The 25,197-nt window shown below is 51.3% G+C and overlaps 1 protein-coding gene across 1 annotated transcript in view; it reads left to right on the plus strand.

Annotated features, from left to right (window-relative positions):
- TUT1 (terminal uridylyl transferase 1, U6 snRNA-specific) overlaps positions 1-17,025 on the plus strand; it is a 96,969-nt gene extending 79,944 nt beyond the window's left edge. Inside the window, exon 10 of the mRNA XM_075325753.1 lies at positions 16,816-17,025. Within this exon, the coding sequence (XP_075181868.1) occupies positions 16,816-16,961 (146 nt within the window). The 3' untranslated portion in view covers positions 16,962-17,025. The remainder of the gene's footprint in view (positions 1-16,815) is intronic.
- Positions 17,026-25,197: the final 8,172 nt, after the last annotated feature.

The raw sequence follows: 25,197 nt of genomic DNA on the forward strand, positions 1-25,197 counted from the left end.
CTCCGACTCGTTTCTTCAGAACATCTCCGCCCCCCGAACGAGCCGATGCACTTTTTCAGGCGGTGAACACTCTGAAGCCTCGTTGTCACAAGGAGACTTCCTACCATCAATTGACATCAAGGATGCTTATCTCCATGTGCCGATCGCACCCGAGCTTCAACGCTTTCTGCGTTTCGCCATCAGGGATGAACACCTTCAGTTCGTGGCACTGCCATTCGGCCTGGCGACAGCCCCACGGGTCTTCACCAAGGTCATGGCAGCAGTGGTGGCGGTCCTACAGGGCCACTCGGTGATCACTTACCTAGACGATCCTCTAGTCAAGACACCCTCCTGGGTGGCATGTCAACACAACCTGACCATTGCTCTGGAGTCTCTCCAGGGGTTCGGGTAGATCATCAAAATTCCAGGGTCAAAGCTGACACCGACCCAATCACTGACTTATCTCGGGATGGAGTTTTATACTCTCTCAGCGATAGTGAAGCTTCCGCTGCATAGTCAGCGTTCACTACAGACAGGGGTGCAATCTCTCCTTCGGGCCCAGTCACCCCTTGAGGCGCCTCATGCACTGTCCCAGGAAGATGGTGACAGCAAGGGAGGCAGTTCCCTTGCGCAGTTTCGTCTGCGTCCGATTCTTTCGGACTCCGCAAATGGGACAGGAGGTCGACGTCCCTAGACAAGAACGTCTCTCTTTCCCTTGCAGCAACACCTCTCTTCAGCGGTGTTTTCTTTCCACTTCCTGGGCGAAGGAAAATCCTTCCGGCCCCCAGCCGGGGCTGGGGTCACGACGGACGCGAGTCTGTCAGGGTGGGGAGCGGTCTTCCTCCACCACTCGGCTCAGGGAACCTGGACTCCGACAGAGTCCTCCCCTCGGTTAAATGTTCTGGAGATAAGGGCAGTGGATTTAGCCCTAAGGGTGTTCCAGCGGTAGCTGGACGGCAGGCAGATCCGAATTCAGTCGGACAACGCCAAGGCAGTTGCGTACATCAACCACCAGGGCGGCACACGCAGTCGTCAAGCCTTCCGAGCAGTTCGGCAGATGCGGCTGTGGGCGGAAGCCACAGCCTCCAACTTCTCCGCAGTTCACATCCGGGGCGTAGAAAACTGGGAAGCAGAATTTTCTCAGTCGCCAGGGCATGGACACAGGGGAATGGTCTTCACCCGCATGTGTTTCTAGAGATCTGTTGCCGTTGGGGAACGCCGGACGTCGATCTAATGGCGTCTCAGCACTACAACAAAGTCCCGGCATTCAGGGCTCGGTCCAAGGATCACAGAGCTCTGGCAGCAGACGCGCTAGTTCACGACTGGTCGCAGTTTCGACTGCCTTATGTATTTCCTCCTCTGGCACTACTGCCCAGAGTGTTACGCAAGATCAGGTCAGACTGTCGCCGCGCCATCCTCGTTGCTCCAGACTGGCCGAGGTGATCGTGGTACCCGGATCTGTGGCACCTCACGGTGGGTCAACCGTGGGCACTCCCTGACCGACCTGACTTGCTGCCTCAAGGGCCATATTTCCTTCGGAATTCTACGGCTCTAATCCTCACTGTGTGGTGGCTCCTAGCGTCATCAGGGATATCTCCAGATGTCATTGCCACCATGAGACAGGCCAGGAAACCAACGTCCGCCAAGATCTATCACAGGACTTGGAGGATCTTCTTATCCTGGTGCTCTGATCAGGGTTTTACTCCCTGGCCGTTTGCCTTGCCCACTTTCTTTCGCAAAGGGTGGCCTTCCTAGTGGCAGTCACATCACTCAGACGAGTATCTCCGCTGGCAGAGCTGTCATGCAAAGCCACCTTCCTGGGGTTTCACCAGGATAGGGTGGTTCTACGTCCGGTCCCGGCCTTTCTCCCTAAGGTATCCCCGTTTCGTCTTACCCTCTTTGGGTCCGCATCCAGTTCACCAATGTGAAAAGGATTTGCATTTATTAGATCTGGTGAGAGCACTCCGGCTCTACATTTCTCGCACGGCGCCCCTGCGCCGGTCTGATGCGCCCTTGTCCTTATCGCGGACCAGAGTAAGGGATTTCAGGTTTTCAAGTCAACCTTGGCTCGGTGAATCAAGGAACCGATTCTTGAAGCATACCGTTCTTTTGGGCTTCCGATTCCTGCAGAGCTGAAGGCCCATTCTACCAGAGCCGTCGGTGTCCTGAGCATTGCGACACCAGACTACGGCTCGGCAGGTGTGTCAGGCGGCTACCTGGTCGAGTCTGCACACTTTTACGAAACACTATCAGGTGCATGCCGATGATTCGGCAGATGCCAGCCTAGGTAGGCGACTCCTTCAGGCGGCAGTTGCCCACCTGTAAGAGGGGGCCGTTTTTCGGCTCTTTTTATCGAGGTATTCTTTTACCCACCCAGGGATTGCTTTTGGACATCCCAATTGTCTGGGTCTCCCAATGGAGCGACGAAGAAGGGAATTTTGTTTACTTACCGTAAATTCCTTTTCTTCTAGCTCCTATTGGGAGACCCAGCACCCGCCCCTGTTCCCTTCGGGCTGTTGTTCTTTTGTGTACACATGTTGTTCATGTTGAATTGTTCTTTTGGTCCATGGTTTCAGTTCTCCGAACATCCTTCGGATTGAATTTACCTTAGGCCAATTTATAAGTTTCCTCCTTCCTGCTTTTGCACCAAAACTGAGGAGCCCGTGATGCACGGGAGGGTGTATAGCAGAGGGGAGGGGTTACACTTTTTAAAGTGTAATACTTTGTGTGGCCTCCGGAGGCAGAAGCTATACACCCCAATTGTCTGGGTCTCCCAATAGGAGCTAGAAGAAAAGGAATTTACGGTAAGTAAACAAAATTCCCTTCTTTCCAGCCCGATTGTTTGGCGAACGTCTGGACAAGCTCATTTCTGACGCCATGGGAGGAAAGAGTACCTCCCTCCCCCAGCTGAAGTCCAGGACGTCCTTCACCAGACGTCCACAGTCCTCGTTCCATTCCTTTCGGAACTCATTTGGTTGGTCGACATCCCGTGCTGTCCCTGCCACCAGCCGCGGACTAATGGGTGCGAGACCTTGTGTCTTCCGGTTACCACATAGAATTTCGGACCCGACCCCCGAGTCAGTTCTTTCTTTCAAACCCCCCCCAAAGACTCGAAAACGACGCGAAGCTTTTTCTTTGTCGCTCCATTGGGAGACCCAGACAATTGGGGTGTATAGCTTCTGCCTCCAGAGGCCACACAAAGTATTACACTTTAAAAAGTGTAACCCCTCCCCTCTGCTATACACCCTCCCGTGCATCACGGGCTCATCAGTTTTATGCTTTGTGTTGAAGGAGGCACACATGCACACAATGCTCCACATTTTAGTCAGCAGCAGCTGCTGATTATATCGGATGGAAGAAAAGAGGGCCCCTAACAGGGCCCCCGGCATGCTCCCTTCTCACCCCACTGAGTCGGCGGTGCTGTTAAGGTTGAGGTACCCATTGCGGGTACACAGGCAGGAGCCACATGCCGTTTTCCTTCCCCATCCCTTAGGGGCTCTGGGGAAGTGGGATCCTAACCGGTCATCCAGCCACTGGGACCGGGCTCCCTCCGCAGCCCCTGGGGGAATCTGCCGGACAGGAGACGGAGTATCGTCAGGGACATGGCCCTGCATCTACAGGTACTCTGTGTCCCCGTTGGGACGGTGCATGAAGCACCTTGGCCTCAGACGCAGCTGCGACCGTGCCTGTTTGCCGGCCGCGGTTTTTACTTTAGTCCCCGGCTTTTGCGGCCTAGTGTGTTAAACTCCCGCCCCTGAGCCTGCCAGTCAGGGAGAAAGGCGGGACGGTCGGTATGATGCCGACAGTGAGGGCTGGAGCACACTTCGCTGTCCTCCGCCCCCCTCACTGATCACTATGGGCCACCAGGTTCCCGCACTTTTGCGGTTCCGCCCACGGCTCTCTCCTCCCCTCGGAACGCCGGCAGCCATTGTTATAATTCTGCCGATGGAGGATCTCAGAATCTGCTCCACTGCTCTGGGAGAGAAGGATCCTAACCGGTCGCCATGCACTGGGACCGGGCTCCATCCGCAGCCCCTGGGGGATTCTGACGGACAGGAGACTGGACATCATCAGGGACAGAGCCCTGCATCATAAGGTACTCTGTGTCCCCTGAGGGACGGTGCATGCAGCATCTGTGTTACAAACGCCGCAGCGGTTGCTGAGTGGTTTGTGAGACTGGGACTACCGCGCCGACCGCGCCATGTTTGCCGGCCGCGTTTTTAAATTTAGTCCCCGGCTCTTATGGCCTAGTACCATATACTCCCGTTCTCGGGCCTGCCAGTCAGGGGTAACGACGGGACGGCCGACTGGACGTCGGCAGGGAGGGCTGGAGCATACGTTGGTATCCTCCTTCCCCCTCACTGAGCACTGTGGGGCACCAGTTTTTCAGGTGCTGACCCCCCTTGGTGCCGCAGTGTGTATATATATATATATATATGTTTATTTATATGGTATATGATCTCACTGTTCGGCAGCATTATTTGCTTTTGGCTGTATACCCTCACTGTTTACTCTGCGGACGACATGCTGTTGTCTGCTCTTAAAGAGTAAGGGTGCCAAGGCACTGGCTTATTTTACAACCTGTACCTTTTGTGCGGCTATATTACAGGCAGGTTACACATACCCTCATTGTGTACAATGCTTGGCCCCGGGGGCACTCACTCAGCCGGAGCCTCCGGCACTGGTGGGACCCTCGGCCAGGTGGTACCGCCGGTTTCCACTGCACAGATGACAGGGACAGAGTTTGCATGTTGGAATCAGCAAATCTCTGAGTCGCTTTCACATTCCAGGACTCAGTCTATGGACAGAGGGTCTGCTAAGATACTGGAAGCCTTGCAGTCCACACCGATAACACAGGGCCAGGGAGCTGTGAGTTCATCGCTCCCGGGTCCCTCTGGGTCGGTACAACAAGGGGCTCCTGGGGTAACACCCAGATCCCACGGTGAGAACTCCGTCACGGACCGCGGCCTATGATAGGCTAAGCGGGCCCGCTGGGAACCTTCCCCGACTTCATCAGGAGTGCGTGTTTCGATCACTCTAACTCCACAGGGGCCGTCCAGTAGCACAGAACTTGACGGACAAGCGCTTACTAAGCGCCTTATTGACACGCGTTACCCTTTTCCCCCCTGACGTGGTTAAGGGTTGGGCTCAGTGTCACAGGGTGGATCCTCCAGTCTCTAGGCTGGCGGCTAGATCCGTAGTATTAGTGGCAGATGTCCATCTCTCACGAATGCCACTGACAGGCAAATAAAGCTTATGATGAAATCCATCTATGAAGCCATAGTCGCATCTTTTGCTCCAGCCTTCGCAGCCGTGAGGGCACTCCAAGCTATCTCAGCTTCTCTGGCTGAGATTATTGCGGTTGCACATACCTCTGCCACGCAGGTTGTGTCCTTCACTTCTCAGGCGTAGGTTTTTTCGTTCTACGCCATGAACGCCGTTCCTGGACTCTGCGAGCCGTACAGCGGTAGCATCCACCAATTCGGTGGCAGTCTGCAGGGCCATGTGGCTACGTGAATGGAAGGCAGGCTCTGCTTCCAAGAAGTTCTTAACCGGTTTGCCATTTTCTGGCGACCGTTTGTTTGGCGAGCAATTGGATGAAGTTACTAGACAGTCCAAGGGAAAGGTCTCGTCCTTGCCCCAGTCCAAAGGTTTCGGTCATTTCGGTCCTCAGCAAAGTTCCGTTCCTCCACGTCCAACAGGTCAGAGGAGGGCTAGAGGAACTCTTCTGCATGGCGGTCTAAGTCACAAGGCGGCTTCCTCATGACTTCGGCCTCACCAAGACCGCGTCCTCGGTCGGTGGCAGGCTCTCCCGCTTTTGCGACGCCTGGTGGCCACATGTCCAAGACCGATGGGTGAGAGACATTCTGTCTCACGGTTACAGGATAGAGCTCTGCTCTCGTCCTCCGACTCGTTTCTTCAAAACATCTCCGCCCCCCGAACGAGCCGATGCACTTTTTCAGGCGGTGAACACTCTGAAGCCTCGATGTCACAAGGAGACTTCCTAGCATCAATTGACATCAAGGATGCTTATCTCCATGTGCCGATCGCACCCGAGCTTCAACGCTTTCTGCGTTTCGCCATCAGGGACGAACACCTTCAGTTCGTGGCACTGCCATTCGGCCTGGCGACAGCCCCACGGGTCTTCACCAAGGCAGAAGTGGTGGCGGTCCTACACTCTCAGGGCCACTCGGTGATCACTTACCTAGACGATCCTCTAGTCAAGACACCCTCCTGGGTGGCATGTCAACACAACCTGACCATTGCTCTGGAGACTCTCCAGGGGTTCGGGTGGATCATCAAAATTCCAAGGTCAAAACTGACACCGACCCAATCACTGACTTACCTCGGGATGAAGTTTCATACTCTCTCAGCGATAGTGAAGCTTCCGCTGCATAGTCAGCGTTCACTACAGACAGGGGTGCAATCTCTCCTTCGGGCCCAGTCACCCCTTGAGGCGCCTCATGCACTTTCTCAGGAAGATGGTGGCAGCAAGGGAGGCAGTTCCCTTGCGCAGTTTCGTCTGCGTCCGATTCTATCGGACACCACAAATGGGACAGGAGGTCGACGTCCCTAGACAAGAACGTCTCTCTTTCCCTTGCAGCAAAACCTCTCTTCAGTGGTGTCTTCTTTCCACTTCCTGGGCGAAGGAAAAATCCTTCCGGCCTCCAGCCGGGGCTGTGGTCACGACGGACGCGAGTCTGTCAGGGTGGGGAGCGGTCTTCCTCCACCACTCGGCTCAGGGAACCTGGACTCCGACAGAGTCCTCCCTTCAGATCAATGTTCTGGAGATAAGGGCAGTGGATCTAGCCCTAAAGGTGTTCCAGCGGTGGCTGGAGGGCAGGCAGATCCGAATTCAGTCGGACAACGCCAAGGCGGTTGCGTACATCAACCACCAGGGCGGCACACGCAGTCGTCAAGCCTTCCGAGCAGTTCGGCGGATTCGGCTGTGGGCGGAAGCCACAGCCTCCAACATCTCCGCAGTTCACATCCCGGGCGTAGAAAACTGGGAAGCAGATTTTCTCAGTCGCCAGGGCATGGAAACAGGGGAATGGTCTCTTCACCCGCACGTGTTTCTAGAGATCTGTTGCCGCTGGGGAACGCCGGACGTCGATCTAATGGCGTCTCGGCACTACAACAAAGTCCCGGCATGCATGGCTCGGTCCAAGGATCACAGAGCTCTGGCGGCAGACGCGCTAGTTCACGACTGGTCGCAGTTTCGACTGCCTTATGTATTTCCTCCTCTGGCACTACTGCCCAGAGTGTTACGCAAGATCAGGTCAGACTGTCGCCGCGCCATCCTCGTTGCTCCAGACTGGCCGAGGTGATCGTGGTACCCGGATCTGTGGCACCTCACGGTGGGTCAACCGTGGACTCTCCCAGACCGACCAGACTTGCTGCCTTAAGGGCCATATTTCCTTCTGAATTCTACGGCTCTAAACCTGACTGTGTGGCCCTCGAGTCCTGGCTCCTAGCGTCATCAGGGATATCTCCAGATGTCATTGCCACCATGAGACAGGCCAGGAAACCAACGTCCGCCACGATCTATCAAGGACTTGGAGGATCTTCTTATCCTGGTGCTCTGATCAGGGTTTTACTCCCTGGCCGTTTGCCTTGCCCACTTTTCTTTCTTTTCTTCAGTCCGGAATGGACAAGGGCTTGTCTCTCGGCTCTCTCAAGGGACAAGTATCGGCGCTTTCCGGTCCCACCTTACAAGCGTCCGTTAACACCCTCGGATCTTAACAAGGTGCTGACGACTCTTCAGAAGCCACTTTTCGAGCCGATGCGGGATCTCTCTATCTCGCCTTTCGCAAAGGGTGGCCTTCCTAGTGGCAGTCACATCACTCAGAAGAGTGTCTCAGCTAGCAGCGCTGTCATGCAAGCCCCCTTCCTGGTGTTTCACCAGGATAGGGTGGTTCTACGTCCGGTCCCGGACTTTCTCCCTAAGGTATCCCCGTTTCATCTCAATCAGGATATTGTCTTACCCTCTTTGGGTCCGCATCCAGTTCACCAATGTGAAAAGGATTTGCATTTATTAGATCTGGTGAGAGCACTCCGGCTCTACATTTCTCGCACGGCGCCCCTGCGCCGGTCTGATGCGCTCTTGTCCTTATCGCGGGCCAGAGTAAGGGATTTCAGGTTTTCAAGTCAACCTTGGCTCGGTGGATCAAGGAACCGATTCTTGAAGCCTACCGTTCTTTTAGGCTTCCGATTCCTGCAGGGCTGAAGGCCCATTCTACCAGAGCCGTCGGTGTCCTGGGCATTGCGACACCAGGCTACGGCTCGGCAGGTGTGTCAGGCGGCTACCTGGTCGAGTCTGCACACTTTCACGAAACACTATCAGGTGCATGCCGATGATTCGGCAGATGCCAGCCTAGGTAGGCGACTCCTTCAGGCGGCAGTTGCCCACCTGTAAGAGGGAGCCGTTTTTCGGCTCTTTTTATCGAGGTATTCTTTTACCCACCCAGGGATTGCTTTTGGACATCCCAATTGTCTGGGTCTCCCAATGGAGCGACAAAGAAGAAGGGAATTTTGTTTACTTACCGTAAATTCCTTTTCTTTGTCGCTCCTAATTGGGAGACCCAGACAATTGGGTGTATAGCTACTGCCTCCGGAGGCCACACAAAGCAGTACACTTAAAAGTGTAAGGCCCCTCCCCTTCTGGCTATACACCCTCCCGTGGGATCACGGGCTCCTCAGTTTTCATGCTTTGTGCGAAGGAGGCACACATACACGCATAGCTCCACTGTTTAGTCAGCAGCAGCTGCTGACTATGTCGGATGGAAGAAAAGAGGGCCCATACTAGGGCCCCCAGCATGCTCCCTTCTCACCCCACTTTTTGTCGGCGGTGTTTGTTAAGGTTGAGGTACCCATTGCGGGTACGGAGGCTGGAGCCCACATGCTGCATCCTTCCCCATCCCCCTTAGGGCTCTGGGTGAAGTGGGATTTTACCGGTCTCCAGGCACTGAGACCGTGCTCCATCCACAGCCCCTGGAGAATCTGCTGGAATGGAGCTGAGTATCGTCAGGGACAGGCCCTGCTACGTCAAGGTACTCTGTGTCCCCGTACATATCGCGCGCACACCGCAGCGTTGCTGGGTGTGTTAGTGCGCCGGGGACAACAGCGCTGCGCGCTGGTGCCATTCCTATCTACAGCTTGGCTGAGAGGGGACATGTATTTGAAACTGCCGCGCGGCCGCTGTTGTCAGTTTGTTTCGCTGCGGCGCGGCTGGGACTTGTGGTGCGCCGGGGACTTCCGCGCTGGCAGTGCATATATCACGGCCGCGCTTATTACTCGAGTCCCCGGCTTTTTGCGGCCTAGTTTCGTTTCGTTTCGTTCCCGCCCCCAGGCCTGCCAGTCAGGGGAAGGGCGGGACGCTGTACAGAACGTCAGCGCAGAGGGCTGGAGTCTGCTTTGCATACTCCAGCCCTCACACTGGGCACAGTGGGACGCCAGTTTCCCGCACTTTGTTTGAGGCACGCCCACGGTCCACCCCTCTTCACAGGACGCCGGCAGCCATTCCTGTGTGCAGTCTGAGCTGGAGAGAGGAGACTGGGAGACCCAGACACGGGATTCTGGTGCCCACACACCCGCTTTTCAGCGGGCGGTAAGCTGCCCTCAAGGGCTGACCCCCACTGGTGCCGAAGTGTATATTGTATTTTATGCTCGCAGCTTTACATTGCACTGTACGGTCGCTGGGGATCCTATGCTATATACCCTCCTAGATTTCTCAGAGGACACAACAGCATGTCGACCGCAAAAAGCAAAGGTGCCAAGGCACAGGCTTTCTATGCTGCTTGTACCGCTTGTGGGGCTGTTCTACCGGCAGGTTCCACTGACCCCCACTGTGTGCAGTGCTCGGCCCCTGTGGCACTTGCTCGGCCGGGGCCTCTGCTGGAGGTGACCCAGGCAGAACCTCCTGTGAATACTGTCCAGGTGACAGGGACGGAGTTTGCAGTCTTTGCTGACAGATTGTCTGTGACTATGACTAAAATTCTTGAAACATTGCAGTCTAGACCAGTAACTCAGGCCATGGACACTGTTAACTCATTGCTCCCTGGTCTCCCTCAGTCGGAACAGCTCCGGGATCCGGGGGTGTCTCTTGCATCCCAGGGTGATGGCTCTGACACGGACGACAGTCCCAGACAGCCTAAACGAGCTCGCTATGAGCGGCCCTCGACTTCATCACACTGGTCAGGGTCCCAGCAGGACTCTCTGTATGATGAGGCGGAGATAGCTGATCAGGATTCTGATCCTGAGACCGCTCTCAATTTGGATACACCAGATGGTGACGCCATAGTGAATGATCTTATAGCGTCCATCAATAAAATGTTGGACATTTCTCCCCCTGCTCCTCCTGTGGAGGAGACAGCTTCACAGCAGGAGAAATTCCATTTCAGGTATCCCAAGCGTAAATTAAGTGTATTTCTGGACCACTCTGACTTTAGAGAGGCAATCCAGAAACACCACGCTTATCCGGATAAGCGTTTTTCCAAACGGCTTAAGGATACACGTTATCCTTTTCCCCCGGACGTGGTCAAGGGCTGGACCCAGTGTCCCAAGGTGGATCCTCCAATCTCCAGGCTTGCAGCTAGATCCTTAGTTGCAGTGGAAGATGGGGCGGCACTTAAAGATGCCACTGACAGGCAGATGGAGCTCTGGTTGAAATCCATCTATGAAGCTATCGGCGCGTCGTTTGCTCCAGCATTCGCAGCCGTATGGGCACTCCAAGCTATTTCAGCTGGTCTTACACAGATTGACACGGTCACACGTACATCTGCTCCGCAGGTGGCACCCTTAACCTCTCAAATGTCGGCATTTGCGTCTTACGCGATTAATGCTGTCCTAGACTCTACGAGCCGTACGGCAGTGGCGTCCGCCAACTCCGTAGTTTTACGCAGAGCCTTGTGGTTAAGAGAATGGAAGGCAGATTCTGCTTCCAAAAAGTGTTTAACCAGTTTGCCATTTTCTCGTGACCGACTGTTTGGGGAGCGCTCAGATGAAATCATTAAACACTCCAAGGGTAAAGATTCATCTTTACCTCAGCCCAGACAAAATAAACCCCAACAGAGGAGAGGACAGTCGGGGTTTCGGTCCTTTCGAGGCTCAGGCAGGTCCCAATTCTCCTCGTCCAAAAGGACTCAAAAGGATCAGAGGAGCTCAGATTCTTGGCGGACTCAGTCACGCCCAAAAAAGACAGCCGGAAGACCCGCTACCAAGGCGGCTTCCTCATGACTTTCGGCCTCCTCTCTCCGCATCCTCGGTCGGTGGCAGGCTCTCCCGCTTTGGCGACATTTGGCTGCCACAGGTCACAGACCGTTGGGTGAGAGACATTCTGTCTCACGGGTACAGGATAGAGTTCAGCTCTCGTCCTCCAACTCGCTTCTTCAGAACTTCTCCACCTCCCGACCGAGCCGATGCTCTGCGGCTAGCGGTGTCCACTCTAAAAGCGGAAGGAGTGGTGACCCCCGTTCCTCTTCAGGAACAAGGTCACGGTTTTTACTCCAACTTGTTTGTGGTGCCAAAAAAGGACGGGTCATTCCGTCCCGTTCTGGATCTAAAACTGCTCAACAAGCACGTAAAAACCAGGTGGTTCCGAATGGAATCCCTTCGCTCCGTCATCGCCTCAATGTCCCAGGGAGATTTCCTAGCATCTATAGACATCAAGGATGCTTATCTCCACGTGCCGATTGCTCCAGAGCACCAGCGTTTTCTACGCTTTGTTATAGGAGACGAACACCTTCAGTTCGTAGCTCTGCCTTTCGGGCTGGCGACAGCCCCACGTGTCTTCACCAAGGTCATGGCAGCAGTAGTAGCAGTCCTGCACTCTCAAGGTCACTCTGTGATCCCGTATTTGGACGATCTACTTGTCAAGGCACCTTCTCAAGAAGCATGCCAACACAGCCTGAACGTTGCGCTGGAGACTCTCCAGAGTTTCGGGTGGATCATCAACTTTTCAAAGTCAAATCTAACTCCGACCCAGTCGCTAACATATCTTGGCATGGAGTTTCATACTCTCTCAGCGATAGTGATGCTTCCGCTGGACAAACAGCGTTCACTACAGACAGGGGTGCAATCTCTCCTTCAAGGCCAGTCTCACCCCTTGAGACGCCTCATGCACTTCCTAGGGAAAATGGTAGCAGCAATGGAAGCAGTCCCTTTCGCGCAGTTTCATCTCCGTCCACTACAATGGGACATTCTCCGCCAATGGGACGGGAAGTCGACGTCCCTCGACAGAGACGTCTCCCTTTCTCAGGCGGCCAAGGAATCTCTTCGGTGGTGGCTTCTTCCCACCGCTTTGTCGAAAGGAAAGTCCTTTCTACCCCCATCCTGGGAGGTAGTCACGACAGACGCGAGTCTGTCAGGGTGGGGAGCAGTGTTTCTCCACCACAGGGCTCAAGGGACGTGGACTCAGGAAGAGTCCACACTTCAGATCAATGTTCTAGAAATCAGAGCAGTGTATCTTGCCCTACAAGCCTTCCAGCAGTGGCTGGAAGGCAAGCAGATCCGAATTCAGTCGGACAACTCCACAGCGGTAGCGTACATCAACCACCAAGGTGGAACACGCAGTCGGCAAGCCTTCCAGGAAGTCCGACGGATTCTAACGTGGGTGGAAGACACGGCTTCCACCATATCCGCAGTTCACATCCCAGGCGTGGAAAACTGGGAAGCAGACTTCCTCAGTCGCCAGGGTATGGACGCAGGTGAATGGTCCCTTCACCCGGACGTGTTTCAGGAGATCTGTCGCCGCTGGGGGATGCCGGACGTCGACCTGATGGCGTCACGGCACAACAACAAGGTCCTGGCTTTCATGGCACGGTCTCACGATCACCGAGCTCTGGCGGCAGACGCCTTAGTTCAAGATTGGTCGCAATTCCGGCTCCCTTATGTGTTCCCACCTCTGGCATTGTTACCCAGAGTGCTGCGCAAGATCAGGGCCGACTGCCGTCGCGCCATCCTCGTCGCTCCAGACTGGCCGAGAAGATCGTGGTACCCAGATCTGTGGCACCTCACGGTAGGCCAACCATGGGCACTACCAGAACGACCAGACTTGCTATCTCAAGGGCCGTTTTTCCACCTGAATTCTGCGGCCCTGAACCTGACTGTGTGGCCATTGAGTCCTGGATCCTAGCGTCTTCAGGATTATCTCGAAAGGTTATTACCACCATGAGACAGGCTAGAAAACCATCCTCCGCCAAGATCTACCACAGGACGTGGAAGATATTCTTATCTTGGTGCGCTGCTCAGGGAGTTTCTCCCTGGCCTTTTGCATTGCCTACTTTTCTTTCCTTCCTGCAATCCGGGTTGGAAAAAGGTTTGTCGCTCAGCTCCCTTAAAGGACAAGTCTCAGCGCTATCTGTATTTTTTCAGAAACGCCTAGCACGACTTACTCAGGTACGCACGTTCCTGCAAGGAGTTTGTCATATCGTCCCTCCTTACAAGCGGCCGTTAGAGCCCTGGGATCTGAACAAGGTTCTAATTGCTCTCCAGAAGCCGCCTTTCGAGCCTATGAAGGATGTTTCCCTTTCTCGTCTTTCACAGAAAGTGGCTTTTCTAGTAGCGGTCACGTCTCTTCGGAGAGTGTCCGAGCTAGCGGCGCTCTCATGCAAATCTCCCTTCCTGGTGTTTCACCAGGACAAGGTGGTTCTACGTCCGGTTCCTGAGTTTCTCCCTAAGGTGGTATCCCCCTTTCATCTCAATCAGGATGTCACATTACCTTCTTTGTGTCCTCATCCAGTTCATCAATTTGAGAAAGGTTTGCATTTGTTGGATCTGGTCAGAGCACTCAGGATCTACATTTCCCGCACGGCGCCCTTACGCCGCTCGGATGCACTCTTTGTCCTTGTCGCTGGTCAGCGTAAAGGGTCGCAAGCTTCCAAATCCACCCTGGCTCGGTGGATCAAGGAACCAATTCTTGAAACCTACCGTTCTGCGGGGCTTCCGGTTCCTTCAGGGCTGAAGGCCCATTCTACCAGAGCCGTGGGTGCGTCCTGGGCATTACGGCACCAGGCTACGGCTCAGCAGGTGTGCCAGGCGGCTACCTGGTCGAGTCTGCACACCTTTACCAAGCATTATCAGGTGCATACCTACGCTTCGGCGGACGCCAGCCTAGGTAGACAAGTCCTTCAGGCGGCGGTTGCCCACCTGTAGGACAGGGCTGTTTCACGGCCCTATCACGAGGTATTCTTTTACCCACCCAGGGACTGCTTTTGGACGTCCCAATTGTCTGGGTCTCCCAATTAGGAGCGACAAAGAAGAAGGGAATTTTGTTTACTTACCGTAAATTCCTTTTCTTCTAGCTCCAATTGGGAGACCCAGCACCCGCCCTGTTTTCTTAGGGATTTTTGGTTTTTTCAGGTACACATGTTGTTCATGTTGAATGGTTTCAGTTCTCCGATGTTTCTTCGGATTGAATTTGTCTTTAAACCTGTTATTGGCTTTCCTCCTTCTTGCTTTTGCACTAAAACTGAGGAGCCCGTGATCCCACGGGAGGGTGTATAGCCAGAAGGGGAGGGGCCTTACACTTTTAAGTGTAATACTTTGTGTGGCCTCCGGAGGCAGTAGCTATACACCCAATTGTCTGGGTCTCCCAATTGGAGCTAGAAGAAAAGGAATTTACGGTAAGTAAAAAAAATTCCCTTCTTCTTCTAGCTCCTATTGGGAGACCCAGCACCCGCCCCTGTTCCCTTCGGGCTGTTGTTCTTTTGTGTACACATGTTGTTCATGTTGAATGGTTCTTTTGGTTCATGGTTTCAGTTCTCCGAACATCCTTCGGATTGAATTTACCTTAGACCAATTTATAAGTTTCCTCCTTCCTGCTTTGGCACCAAAACTGATGAGCCCGTGATGCACGGGAGGGTGTATAGCAGAGGGGAGGGGTTACACTTTTTAAAGTGTAATACTTTGTGTGGCCTCCGGAGGCAGAAGCTATACACCCCAATTGTCTGGGTCTCCCAATAGGAGCTAGAAGAAAAGGAATTTACGGTAAGTAAACAAAATTCCCTTCTTTCTCAGCAATCCACTCGCTGCAAACAGCAGGAGTGATAATACCTGTCCCAGATGACGAGAAGTTCGGGGTTTTTTATTCCAACCTCTTTGTGGTCCCCAAAAAGGATGGGTCAGTTCGACCAATCCTGGACCTCAAACACCTAAACAAACATGTGCATGTACGGAGATTCAGAATGGAGTCCCTAAGGTCCATTATTGCATCCATGGTCGAAGGGGAATTCCTCGCCTCCATAGACATCAAGGACGCGTACCTGCACATACTCATCGCCCCAGATCACAAAAAATTCCTCCGCTTCGCAATTCAGGACTCCCACTTTCAATTTGTAGCTCTACCCCTTGGCCTTGCCACCGCACCAAGGGTCTTCACCAAAGTCATGGCGGCCGACATGAGTGTCCTTCACGCCAGGGGAGTAGTCGTTCTCCCTTACTTGGACGACCTCCTCATCAAGGCCCCCTCCTTCCGCGACTGCTCAACCAGCGTACAGATCACTGTGGACACCCTATCCCACTTAGGGTGGCTAGTGAATCTGGACAAATCATCCCCGATCCCATCACGATCCATCACCTTCCTGGGCATGTCCCTGGACACCCGTCGGGGCTTGATCCTTCTCCCTCAGGACAAGGCGATCGCTCTTCAACGAGCGGTACGCTGCCTTCTACGTCCTCCGTCTTGCTCCATTCGATTCAGCATGAAAGTGCTCGGCAGGATGGTGGCGGCTATGGAAGCAGTACCCTTTGCTCAACTGCACCTCCGCCCACTGCAGCTAGCCCTTCTAGCGGCCTGGGACAAAGAGCCCCTTCTCCCTGGACAGACCTCTTCACCTGACGCCTTCAGTCAGGTACGCACTCCGCTGGTGGCTTCGGTCCTCATCCCTATCTAAGGGGAGATCTTTTCTCCCAGTGAACTGGCTGGTCCTGACCACGGACGCCAGCCTCCTAGGCTGGGGAGCAGTGTACCGGCACCACACTGCTCAAGGACGTTGGACGCCCCAGGAGTCTTTCCTACCCATAAACATCCTGGAACTCCGCGCGATCTTCCTCGCGCTCAGAGCGTTCTGCCCTCTGCTAGCGGGTCGTCAGATTCGAGTCCTATTGGACAATGCGACAGCTGTAGCCTATATCAATCGGCAGGGGGGCACCCGCAGCAAAGCAGCTTATCTCGAGGCCCACAAGATCCTCAGCTGGGCCGAATCGACGGGATCAGTGATATCAGCGGTACACATACCGGGGGTAGAGAACTGGGCAGCAGACTTTCTAAGTCGCCAAGGTCTGGCCGCCGGAGAATGGTCTCTCCACCCAGATGTGTTTCTACACATCTGCACTCGCTGGGGCACACCAGACATGGACCTAATGGCCTCAAGGTTGAATGCAAAGGTACCCGCGTTCATAGCCAGGTCACGCGACCCGCAGTCCATCGGCGCGGATGCTCTAGTCTGCTCCTGGCACCACTTCCGCCTGCCTTACATATTTTAACCTCTACCCCTGCTGCCGCGGGTAATCAGGAAGATCAAGGCAGAGGGAGTCCCGGTGATACTGATAGCACCGGACTGGCCCAGGCGCGCCTGGTACGCCGAATTAGTACAAATGCTCACAGAGGCACCGTGGCGCCTTCCAGACATCCCAGACTTGCTGACCCAAGGGCCCATTTCCCATCAGAACTCCAGAGCCCTGAAGCTGACGGCATCCTTTCATGGTGCAGGGAAACTAATGTCCAGCCTATGCCTCTGGCCATCCCCAATGTAATAATACAGAAAAAAGGAAAAACGGGTTTTAGCCGCGCTAAAAAGCCACTGGTGTTGAATTGATTAAAATTTCTTTTTATTTCAGCATTTCCAACGCGTTTCCGAGACAAGGTCCGTCTCCTTCCTCAGGGAAAAAAGAAATCAAGCAGCTGTCTGCAGTCCAATGCTTTAAAAGAGGATACAAACTGCCACATTGACAGCTATGACGTCAATCACCCACTGAGCTCATGACTCATAGACACGTGGAGAACACACAATGAAAAAAAACACATTTTGATATATCAGACATTATAAAAACACATATAACATTATGAAATACCAGTTGAATAAAACTAAAATAAAAGTTAATTAAAATGATCTTTATGTGGTTTATTTTTATCTAGTTTAAAATTATGGGCTTGGAAACATGATTTGAATGAAGGATTTAAAAGAAATTGAAAGGGTGCGAACCTGTGAATTAGTGAATTACCCCATTTCATTTGAACGAGGACATTGTTCTGCCTTCCTTTTGTCCACACCCGGTTCATAGGGTGGAAAGGTCTCTGCATTCGTTAGACCTCGTCAGAGCTCTCAGATATTACATATCCAGGACAGCCCCCTTTAGGAAAACGAACTCTTAGGCCCCTCAGGAATGACGAACAAAGAAGGGACAGGCAGCTTCAAAGGCGACTCTGGCTCGCTGGATTCGCTCTGCGATCCAGGAAGTCTACCGTTTGCAACTCAAGCCCATTCCTAGTGGGCTGCGGGCTCATTCCACGCGAGCAGTTGGCGCTTCGTGGGCCATTTGGCCTCAGGCTTCAGTGGAACAGGTGTGTAAGGCTGCAACCTGGTCTAGCCTACATACGTTTTCAAAGCATTACAGAGTTCACACCAAGGTTTCAGCTGAGGCAAATCTGGGTAGGAGAATTCTGCAAACGGCAGTAGAGCACCTCTCTCAGTAGGTGCTCCAGGCTGTCTGGGATTGGTTCCTAGTCCTTGGGTTGTGTTGTCTTCTTTTATGTTTCCCACCCATGGACTGCTTTAAGACGTCCCATGGTCCTGTGTCCCCCAATGAGGCGTCAGAGAAAAACGGATTTTTGTGTACTCACCGTAAAATCGTTTTCTCTTAGCCATCATTGGGGGACACAGCACCCACCCTGTTGCCCTGTTGGGCCTTGGTTCTCTCAGTACCTTATTTGGTTATGACTCTTCTTTTCTCACGTTCCTCTGTTGAGAAGTTTTTACTGTTTTTTTTTTCTCCTACTGCTTGTGTACTAAAACTGAGGTTGCCTGGCCCGGCCAGGGGGTGTATACTGCAGAGGAGGAGCTATGCTTTTGCATCTACTTAGTGTCCTCCTATGGATAGGCAAAATAACACCCATGGTCCTGTGTCCCCCAATGATGGCTAAGAGAAAACGATTTTACGGTAAGTACACAAAAATCCGTTTTGTTTTTTTTAAATTCATTTTACTCAATATTACAACACAGGGATGGGTAGGAAGGGGTTTTTAGGCCACACATAACCCTGCTTGTAGGTTACAAGGCATATGGGACTTGCGAGGTTCCCTTTAATAATAATAATTTTATTCATTTATATAGCGCTATTAATTCCAGAGCGCTTTACATACATTGGCAACACTGTCCCCATAGGGGCTCACAATCTAGGTTCCCTATCAGTATGTTTTTTGGAGTGTGGGAGGAAACCGGAGTACCTGGAGGAAACCCACGCAAACACAGGGAGAACATACAAACTCCTTGCAGATGGTGTCCTTAGTGGGACTAGAACCAAGGACCCCAGCGCTGCAAGACCGCAGTGCTAACCACTGAGCCACCGTACCACCCGCCTTTAATCTGAGTGATCTGCGGAGATCGTAGTCTATCATCCGAGATCCTCCTCAGATCTGAAAGATTTCTCTTCTTCCTCCCCCTTATCAATGATAGAGCAGCTGTGTGGGGTTATGCACAGATTTTTCCCAGAGAGGAGGGAAATCATATTCAGTGTCAGGGAGGGCAGATAAAACAGGCTAGAGACGGAAAGGAAAGCACATGCTAAGGAAGTAAGTGGGGGGGATAGACGATGTGCGGATACATTAGCAGGGAGACCAGCCGCACTCTGGATACACACACTCCTCACATCCAGTCTACATGACAGGGAAAGCTCCTTCTACAAGTGAAAAATCTGAAGTATGGATCAGACTGCAAACTGCATATTGAGGAAGCAGCGGCAAATAGTGTTAGGAGGATGCCATTCTGCCGGACTGAAAGAGCGCCACCTGGGAGAAAACTTCATTCCTCCCACGAGCTGCCAGTTATAATCATTGCTCATGGCATCTCCTAGGAGGAATAAAGGGGTTTTTTTGGCACCAACAAAAGGGAGTCTTTCCATACAGTATGACTGTTCAAACCAAGCACTGTCACTGGGGGCATCAAGGTGGGCCGAGGAGTTTAGTTTAAAGGGGTTGTCCACTACTGTAAATGATGGCCTATCCTTAGGACAGGTCATCAATGTCTGATTGGTCGGGGTCCGATACCCGGCACCCCCTGCTGATCACCTGTTCTTAGTGAAGGCCGGAAATACTCGGTTTTGGAGCTGCCCTGTCTTCCGATAGCAGCCGGGTACTGCACATCCGCTTCCTATTGATTAGAATGGGAGGCGGAGGTGTAGTACCCGGCCGCATCTGCTATCTGCTATTGATGGAGCAGCTCTGGAATGGAGCATTTCCTGCCGCCACCGAGAGCAGCTGATCAGTGGGGATGCAGGGGGTCGGATCTTGGCCTATCAGACATTGATAACTTATCCTAAGGATGGGCCATCATTTAAAGTAGTGGAAAATCCCTTTAAGTGGCGTAAAAGTGAAGTTGCTAATACATACTGGTAATAAGAATATCTGTGTATATAAATAATCAAAATATAAATGTAGTAGCATAATTATCTGTCTGTCTATGTAGCCATCACAGACCCATAGTATAATTCTAAGCTGTATAGTCATGAAGGGGTTACCAAGCATAAGTGAACAGATGTACGAACAATGAACAAAGAAAGTATTTGTGCTTATTAGTAGTTCCACACAAAGAAGGAATGTGCCATCCATGGGATGAAATGTGGGTACCTACACTCCCCAACCCTCCCTATGCAGTTTCGATGTGTGAGAGAAAACAGATTGATAATTTTTGTACATGTCTGAAGGTTGGAATGTAATACTAAAATCTGGGCTATAGATATACACGAGTTCAGTTGGTGACGCTGGCTCAAGGAGAACATGTCTCATGTGTTCATTGTCTGGTACATTAATATCGGCACTGATATACGGCACCGGTCTCTGAATACCCTGTATGAAGATACAATTAGCTATCTTTACCCAAAATCTCTACCTTGACATTGCCATAAACTGTTCACTACCAGTAGTGACTACAAGCTTTTTGGCTACGTCTTTCATGTAGTCCTAAATCACTACTGGATGCTCAATTAACTGGGAAAGGGGTCCCTCAGAGCAAAGCTACCCCCCTTCCTTCCCGAGATATGGCCGGTGAAGGGACAGCCTCCTGCCCACCTCTCATTGTGGTGATTTCTTAGTGATGTAACCTCCATGATCCCAGGTATGTTTACACGGTCATCCTCCATATAGGCAGTCTTTAAGATTTTAATCTAGCAATTCTTTTACTGGCTACTGGGGTTATTTTAGACTCATTTTCTTTCCGGAACAGTTTTCAGCATACTCATTATCATCAGAGGTAGGATTACAATGACCGGTAACACCTCTATATACTGCTGATAACACAGGGTCCATCAAACATAGGCAATGTCACAGTACACCTTCTCCCACTTTCTTCACAATGACCTCTGCACACGCTCATGAGATGCTTCCATAATAAGATGTGTTCTGAATCTGTTCTATGAGTCTTGTTTCATGAAACAACAGGGAATTAGCATAAAAAAGCCCCAGTGATCAGGGTGAACAGTGCAAGATTTCTATCTTTAGATATTGAAAAAAATATTGCTCAATTTTCTGATGCCACATTCGCTGTACAAGACATGCATATTACTGTACAGCTGCTTCTTAAAAGCTCCTGATATCAGCGCTGTGTCTCCTGACAGTCGTGTGACCGCTGCAGCCAATCAGTTGTCAGAATGGATATCCACTTTGACGGAATAGCGAGAGCTGCATCAAAATCAATGGCTATGTGACATGTCAGGTGACCACGAGGAGACACAGCATTGACATGTGAAGAGATTGTGACTGTCCCCTAGATAAGTACTCCAAAGACATACAGATAGGGACTTTAGATTGTGAGCCCCAATGGGGACAGTGTTCCTGATGTATGTAAAACGCTGCAGAATATGTTAGAGCTATATAAAAATAAAGATTTGATTTGATATATACATACACTACTCACAGGAAGTTAGGGATATTTGGCTTTAGGGATTATCCTAAAATGCCATCTAACCTTTTTAGGTGACCTTAATGTGACCTTCTCTAATCTTTTGGATGCACATGTCCAACTGTTCAATGCTTCAGGACTTTTTGCACAACTTGCTGTTCTCTAATAAGGAGCTTAATGGCAAAATTCACAACAGAATTGGTATTAAACAGTGCTCCTCATCATTCTGTTCACATTTTGGCATCATGAGACCAAGACGTCACCTAAAAATTGATCAGCAGCACCGCACCACTGCAAGGATTCAAGCAGGATGTTCTCGGATGGGAATGGCCACTGAGCTTAGAGTGTCACAGAGTGTCACCAGCAGGTTCTACAGAGGCACAGAGAGCCTGGAAGAGTCACAGAAAGGCAGAGAAGTGGCCACTGAGCTTAGAGAGTCACAGAGTGTCACCAGCAGGTTGTACAGAGACACAGAGAGCCTGGAAGAGTCACAGAAAGGAAGAGAAGTGGCCACTGAGCTTAGAGTGTCACCAGCAGGTTATTACAGAGACACAGAGAGACTGGAAGAGTCACAGAAAGGCAGAGAAGTGGCCACTGAGCTTAGAGAGTCACAGAGTGTCACCAGCAGGTTGTACAGAGACACAGAGAGACTGGAAGAGTCACAGAAAGGCAGAGAAGTGGCCACTGAGCTTAGAGTGTCACCAGCAGGTTGTACAGAGACACAGAGCCTGGAAGAGTCACAGAAAGGCAGAGAAGTGGCCACTGAGCTTAGAGAGTCACAGAGTGTCACCAGCAGGTTGTACAGAGACACAGAGAGACTGGAAGAGTCACAGAAAGGCAGAGAAGTGGCCACTGAGGTTAGAGTGTCACCAGCAGGTTGTACAGAGACACAGAGCCTGGAAGAGTCACAGAAAGGAAGAGAAGTGGCCACTGAGCTTAGAGTGTCAGAGTGTCACCAGCAGGTTCTACAGAGACACAGAGAGCCTGGAAGAGTCACAGAAAGGAAGAGAAGTGGACGTCCTTTGGCCACATCCCACACTAATGACCGCTTCATTCTGAGAAATACCCCTCAAAATCAGATGATGAATGCCACACAACTCCAGGCATATAAAGGAGGTGAAAAGCACCCAAGTGTCACATCAGACCATAGCACAGGCATCACCTACGCTGGATGAGGGACCACTGGGCCTCACAGCTGTTCACTGATTAAGGCCTGTTTCACAAGTATGTGTTAAAAACGCATAGGTCCCTCCGTGTGCTGTGATTCATGGCACACGTAAGTTCTACATGTGCTATCCGTGATAGCACATGAACGTATACTCACCTGTCCCCGCTCGTGCTGTCCGTGCTGCTGAAGTCTCCTGTATGCTGTGTCCAGCCGCTGTGTCTCTCACCACTGCAGCTACTTCCGGGTCGCACAGTTCTGCTGTGCATAAATGAATATGCATGAGAATAATGAGCCGGTCTGGAAGCAGCAGAGAGCAGCGGCTGGAGACAGCGTCACTGGAGGAGGTGAGTATAAAGAGTTTTTTATTTTCAATGTATGTGTTTTTCTGGAACGTGTTTCACAGATGACACCATAGTGTGGTTCGTGGGACATCAGTGATGCCAGAAAAAAACGGACATATCTCCGTGCGGAGCACATGGACACGTGTAAGCCGCATGGAGACACGGTCAGTGAAAAATCACTGATGTGTGTGCAGACCCATTGATTTTAATGGGTCTGCATATGTCCGTGATTCTGGTACATATGAAAAGTTTCACATAAAGTCGATTTACGTTAAACAGAAATGATGGCGGCCAACAAGTTTGGAGACCTGAAGAAGAGCGCTATGCATCCGCTGTGACGACTCAGTGTCTGGCTACTTGTAAGGGTGGTGGAACTGTTCTTAATTAGGCCAGACCTATGGGTCCTTTGTTTGGTAACTCAAGAGAAGTTAGCCATTGTCTCATAGCAGACTGATCGGAGCCCTATCGTCTGTAAATGTGAATTGTCTCAGCCCTTCTAAATACATAATTTAGAGGAAAATTATGCAATCAGATTGAACTAGCGACCAAAGATAGAACAGTCATCTCCCACTAATCTTGTAAGATCCAATATCCTGAAATGAGAACTGAGGGGTATAAGAGGGGCTTTGCTCATGTCACCAGACCTATATTTTACATGACTTCAGCCTAGGATCCATGGTTCCAGCTGGAGGATCACAGAACTGCTTCATGATTCATTCATATTTTACAAGACTTCATTCTAGGATCTACGGTTCCAGCTGGATGACCAGAGAACCTCATGATTCATTCATATTCTACAGGACTTCAGTCTAGGATCTACAGTTCCAGCTGGATGACCAGAGAACCTCATGATTCATTAATATTCTACAGGACTTCAGTCTAGGATCTACGGTTCCAGCTGGATGACCAGAGAACCTCATGATTCATTAATATTCTTCAGGACTTCAGTCTAGGATCTACGGTTCCAGCTGGAGGACCAGAGAACTTCATGATTATAATAATAATATGTATTCATTTATATAGCATTGTTAATTCCACAGCACTTTACATACATTGGCAACACTGTCCCCATTGGGGCTCACAATCTAAATTCCCTATCAGTAGGTTTTTGGAGTGTGGGAGGAAATCCATGATAACACGGGGAGAACATACAAACTCCTTGCAGATGTTGTCCTTGGTGGGAATTGAACCCAGGACCCTAGTGCTGCAAGGCTGCAGTGCTAACCACTGAGCCACCGTGCTGCCCATTCATTCATATTCTACAGAACTTCAGCCTAGGATCCATGGTACCAGCTGAAGGCTCACCAAAGTGCTTCACTGCTCAATGCTGAACCCACGAATATGCTTGGAGAACCCAGGTTGGGACAATCCGGTCGCCTCTGTACCTATCTTGCTGTGCTCTGTCAGCTTCCCAAGCTTGCCACTATCTCCAAGTGGTTGGCTGCCAAAAGCTGGGTGCTCCTGAATGGGAGAGTTGATCCTGGAAGCCCTGAAGATTTTAATCCCTGGTGGGTCAGTGGACGGGTGAGACTGTTGTTTGTACCATCTTGTGTTCTTGCTGGGATATGTTTTTGCCTTTTGGTGAACCAATAAAGTCTTACCAATGTGTGGTTCCCTCACCCTGTGTTGTCTGAGTAGTGTTCTGCCCACGGGGAAGCAGTGTGAGGGTATGTGCGCACGTTGCTTTTTACCTGCTTTTTTGCTGCTTTTTCTTCTGCGCTGTTTAATGCCAAAATGGATGTGTTCTTCTATTCAAGCAAAGTCTATGGGAATTTGGGTTTCTTGTTCACACTATGTTGTTCAAAATGCTGCCTTTTTGAGGCAGAACTTTGGTCAAAAACTCAGCTTTTCAAAGAAGCAACATGTCAATTGTTTTTGCCATTTGGGTTTTGCACTGTAAGACTAAAATTTAACAACCCCAACAATGTCTGTAAACTACCTAAGGGTATGTGCGCACGTTGCTTTTTACCTGCTTTTTACCTGCTTTTTTGCTGCTTTTTCTTCTGCGCTGTTTAATGCCAAAGAAGGGAATTTTGTTTACTTACCGTAAATTCCTTTTCTTCTAGCTCTAATTGGGAGACCCAGACAATTGGGTGTATAGGCTATGCCTCCGGAGGCCGCACAAAGTATTACACTCAAAAGTGTTAAGCCCCTCCCCTTCTGCCTATACACCCCCCGTGCTCCCACGGGCTCCTCAGTTTTGGTGCAAAAGCAAGAAGGAGGAAAAGATTATAAACTGGTGTAAAGTAGATTCAATCCGAAGGAATATCGGAGAACTGAAACCAAACAACATGTGTACACAAAAAAACAGGGGCGGGTGCTGGGTCTCCCAATTAGAGCTAGAAGAAAAGGAATTTACGGTAAGTAAACAAAATTCCCTTCTTCTTTGTCGCTCTATTGGGAGACCCAGACAATTGGGATGTCCAAAAGCAATCCCTGGGTGGGTAAAATAATACCTCGTAATAGAGCCGTAAAACGGCCTCTTCCTACAGGTGGGCAACCGCCGCCTGAAGGACTCATCTACCTAGGCTGGCATCCGCCGAAGCATAGGTATGCCCCTGATAGTGTTTCGTGAAAGTGTGCAGGCTCGACCAGGTAG

This window comes from Anomaloglossus baeobatrachus, chromosome 10 (assembly GCF_048569485.1).
Source record: "Anomaloglossus baeobatrachus isolate aAnoBae1 chromosome 10, aAnoBae1.hap1, whole genome shotgun sequence".
NCBI classification, from domain to species: Eukaryota; Metazoa; Chordata; class Amphibia; order Anura; family Aromobatidae; genus Anomaloglossus; species Anomaloglossus baeobatrachus.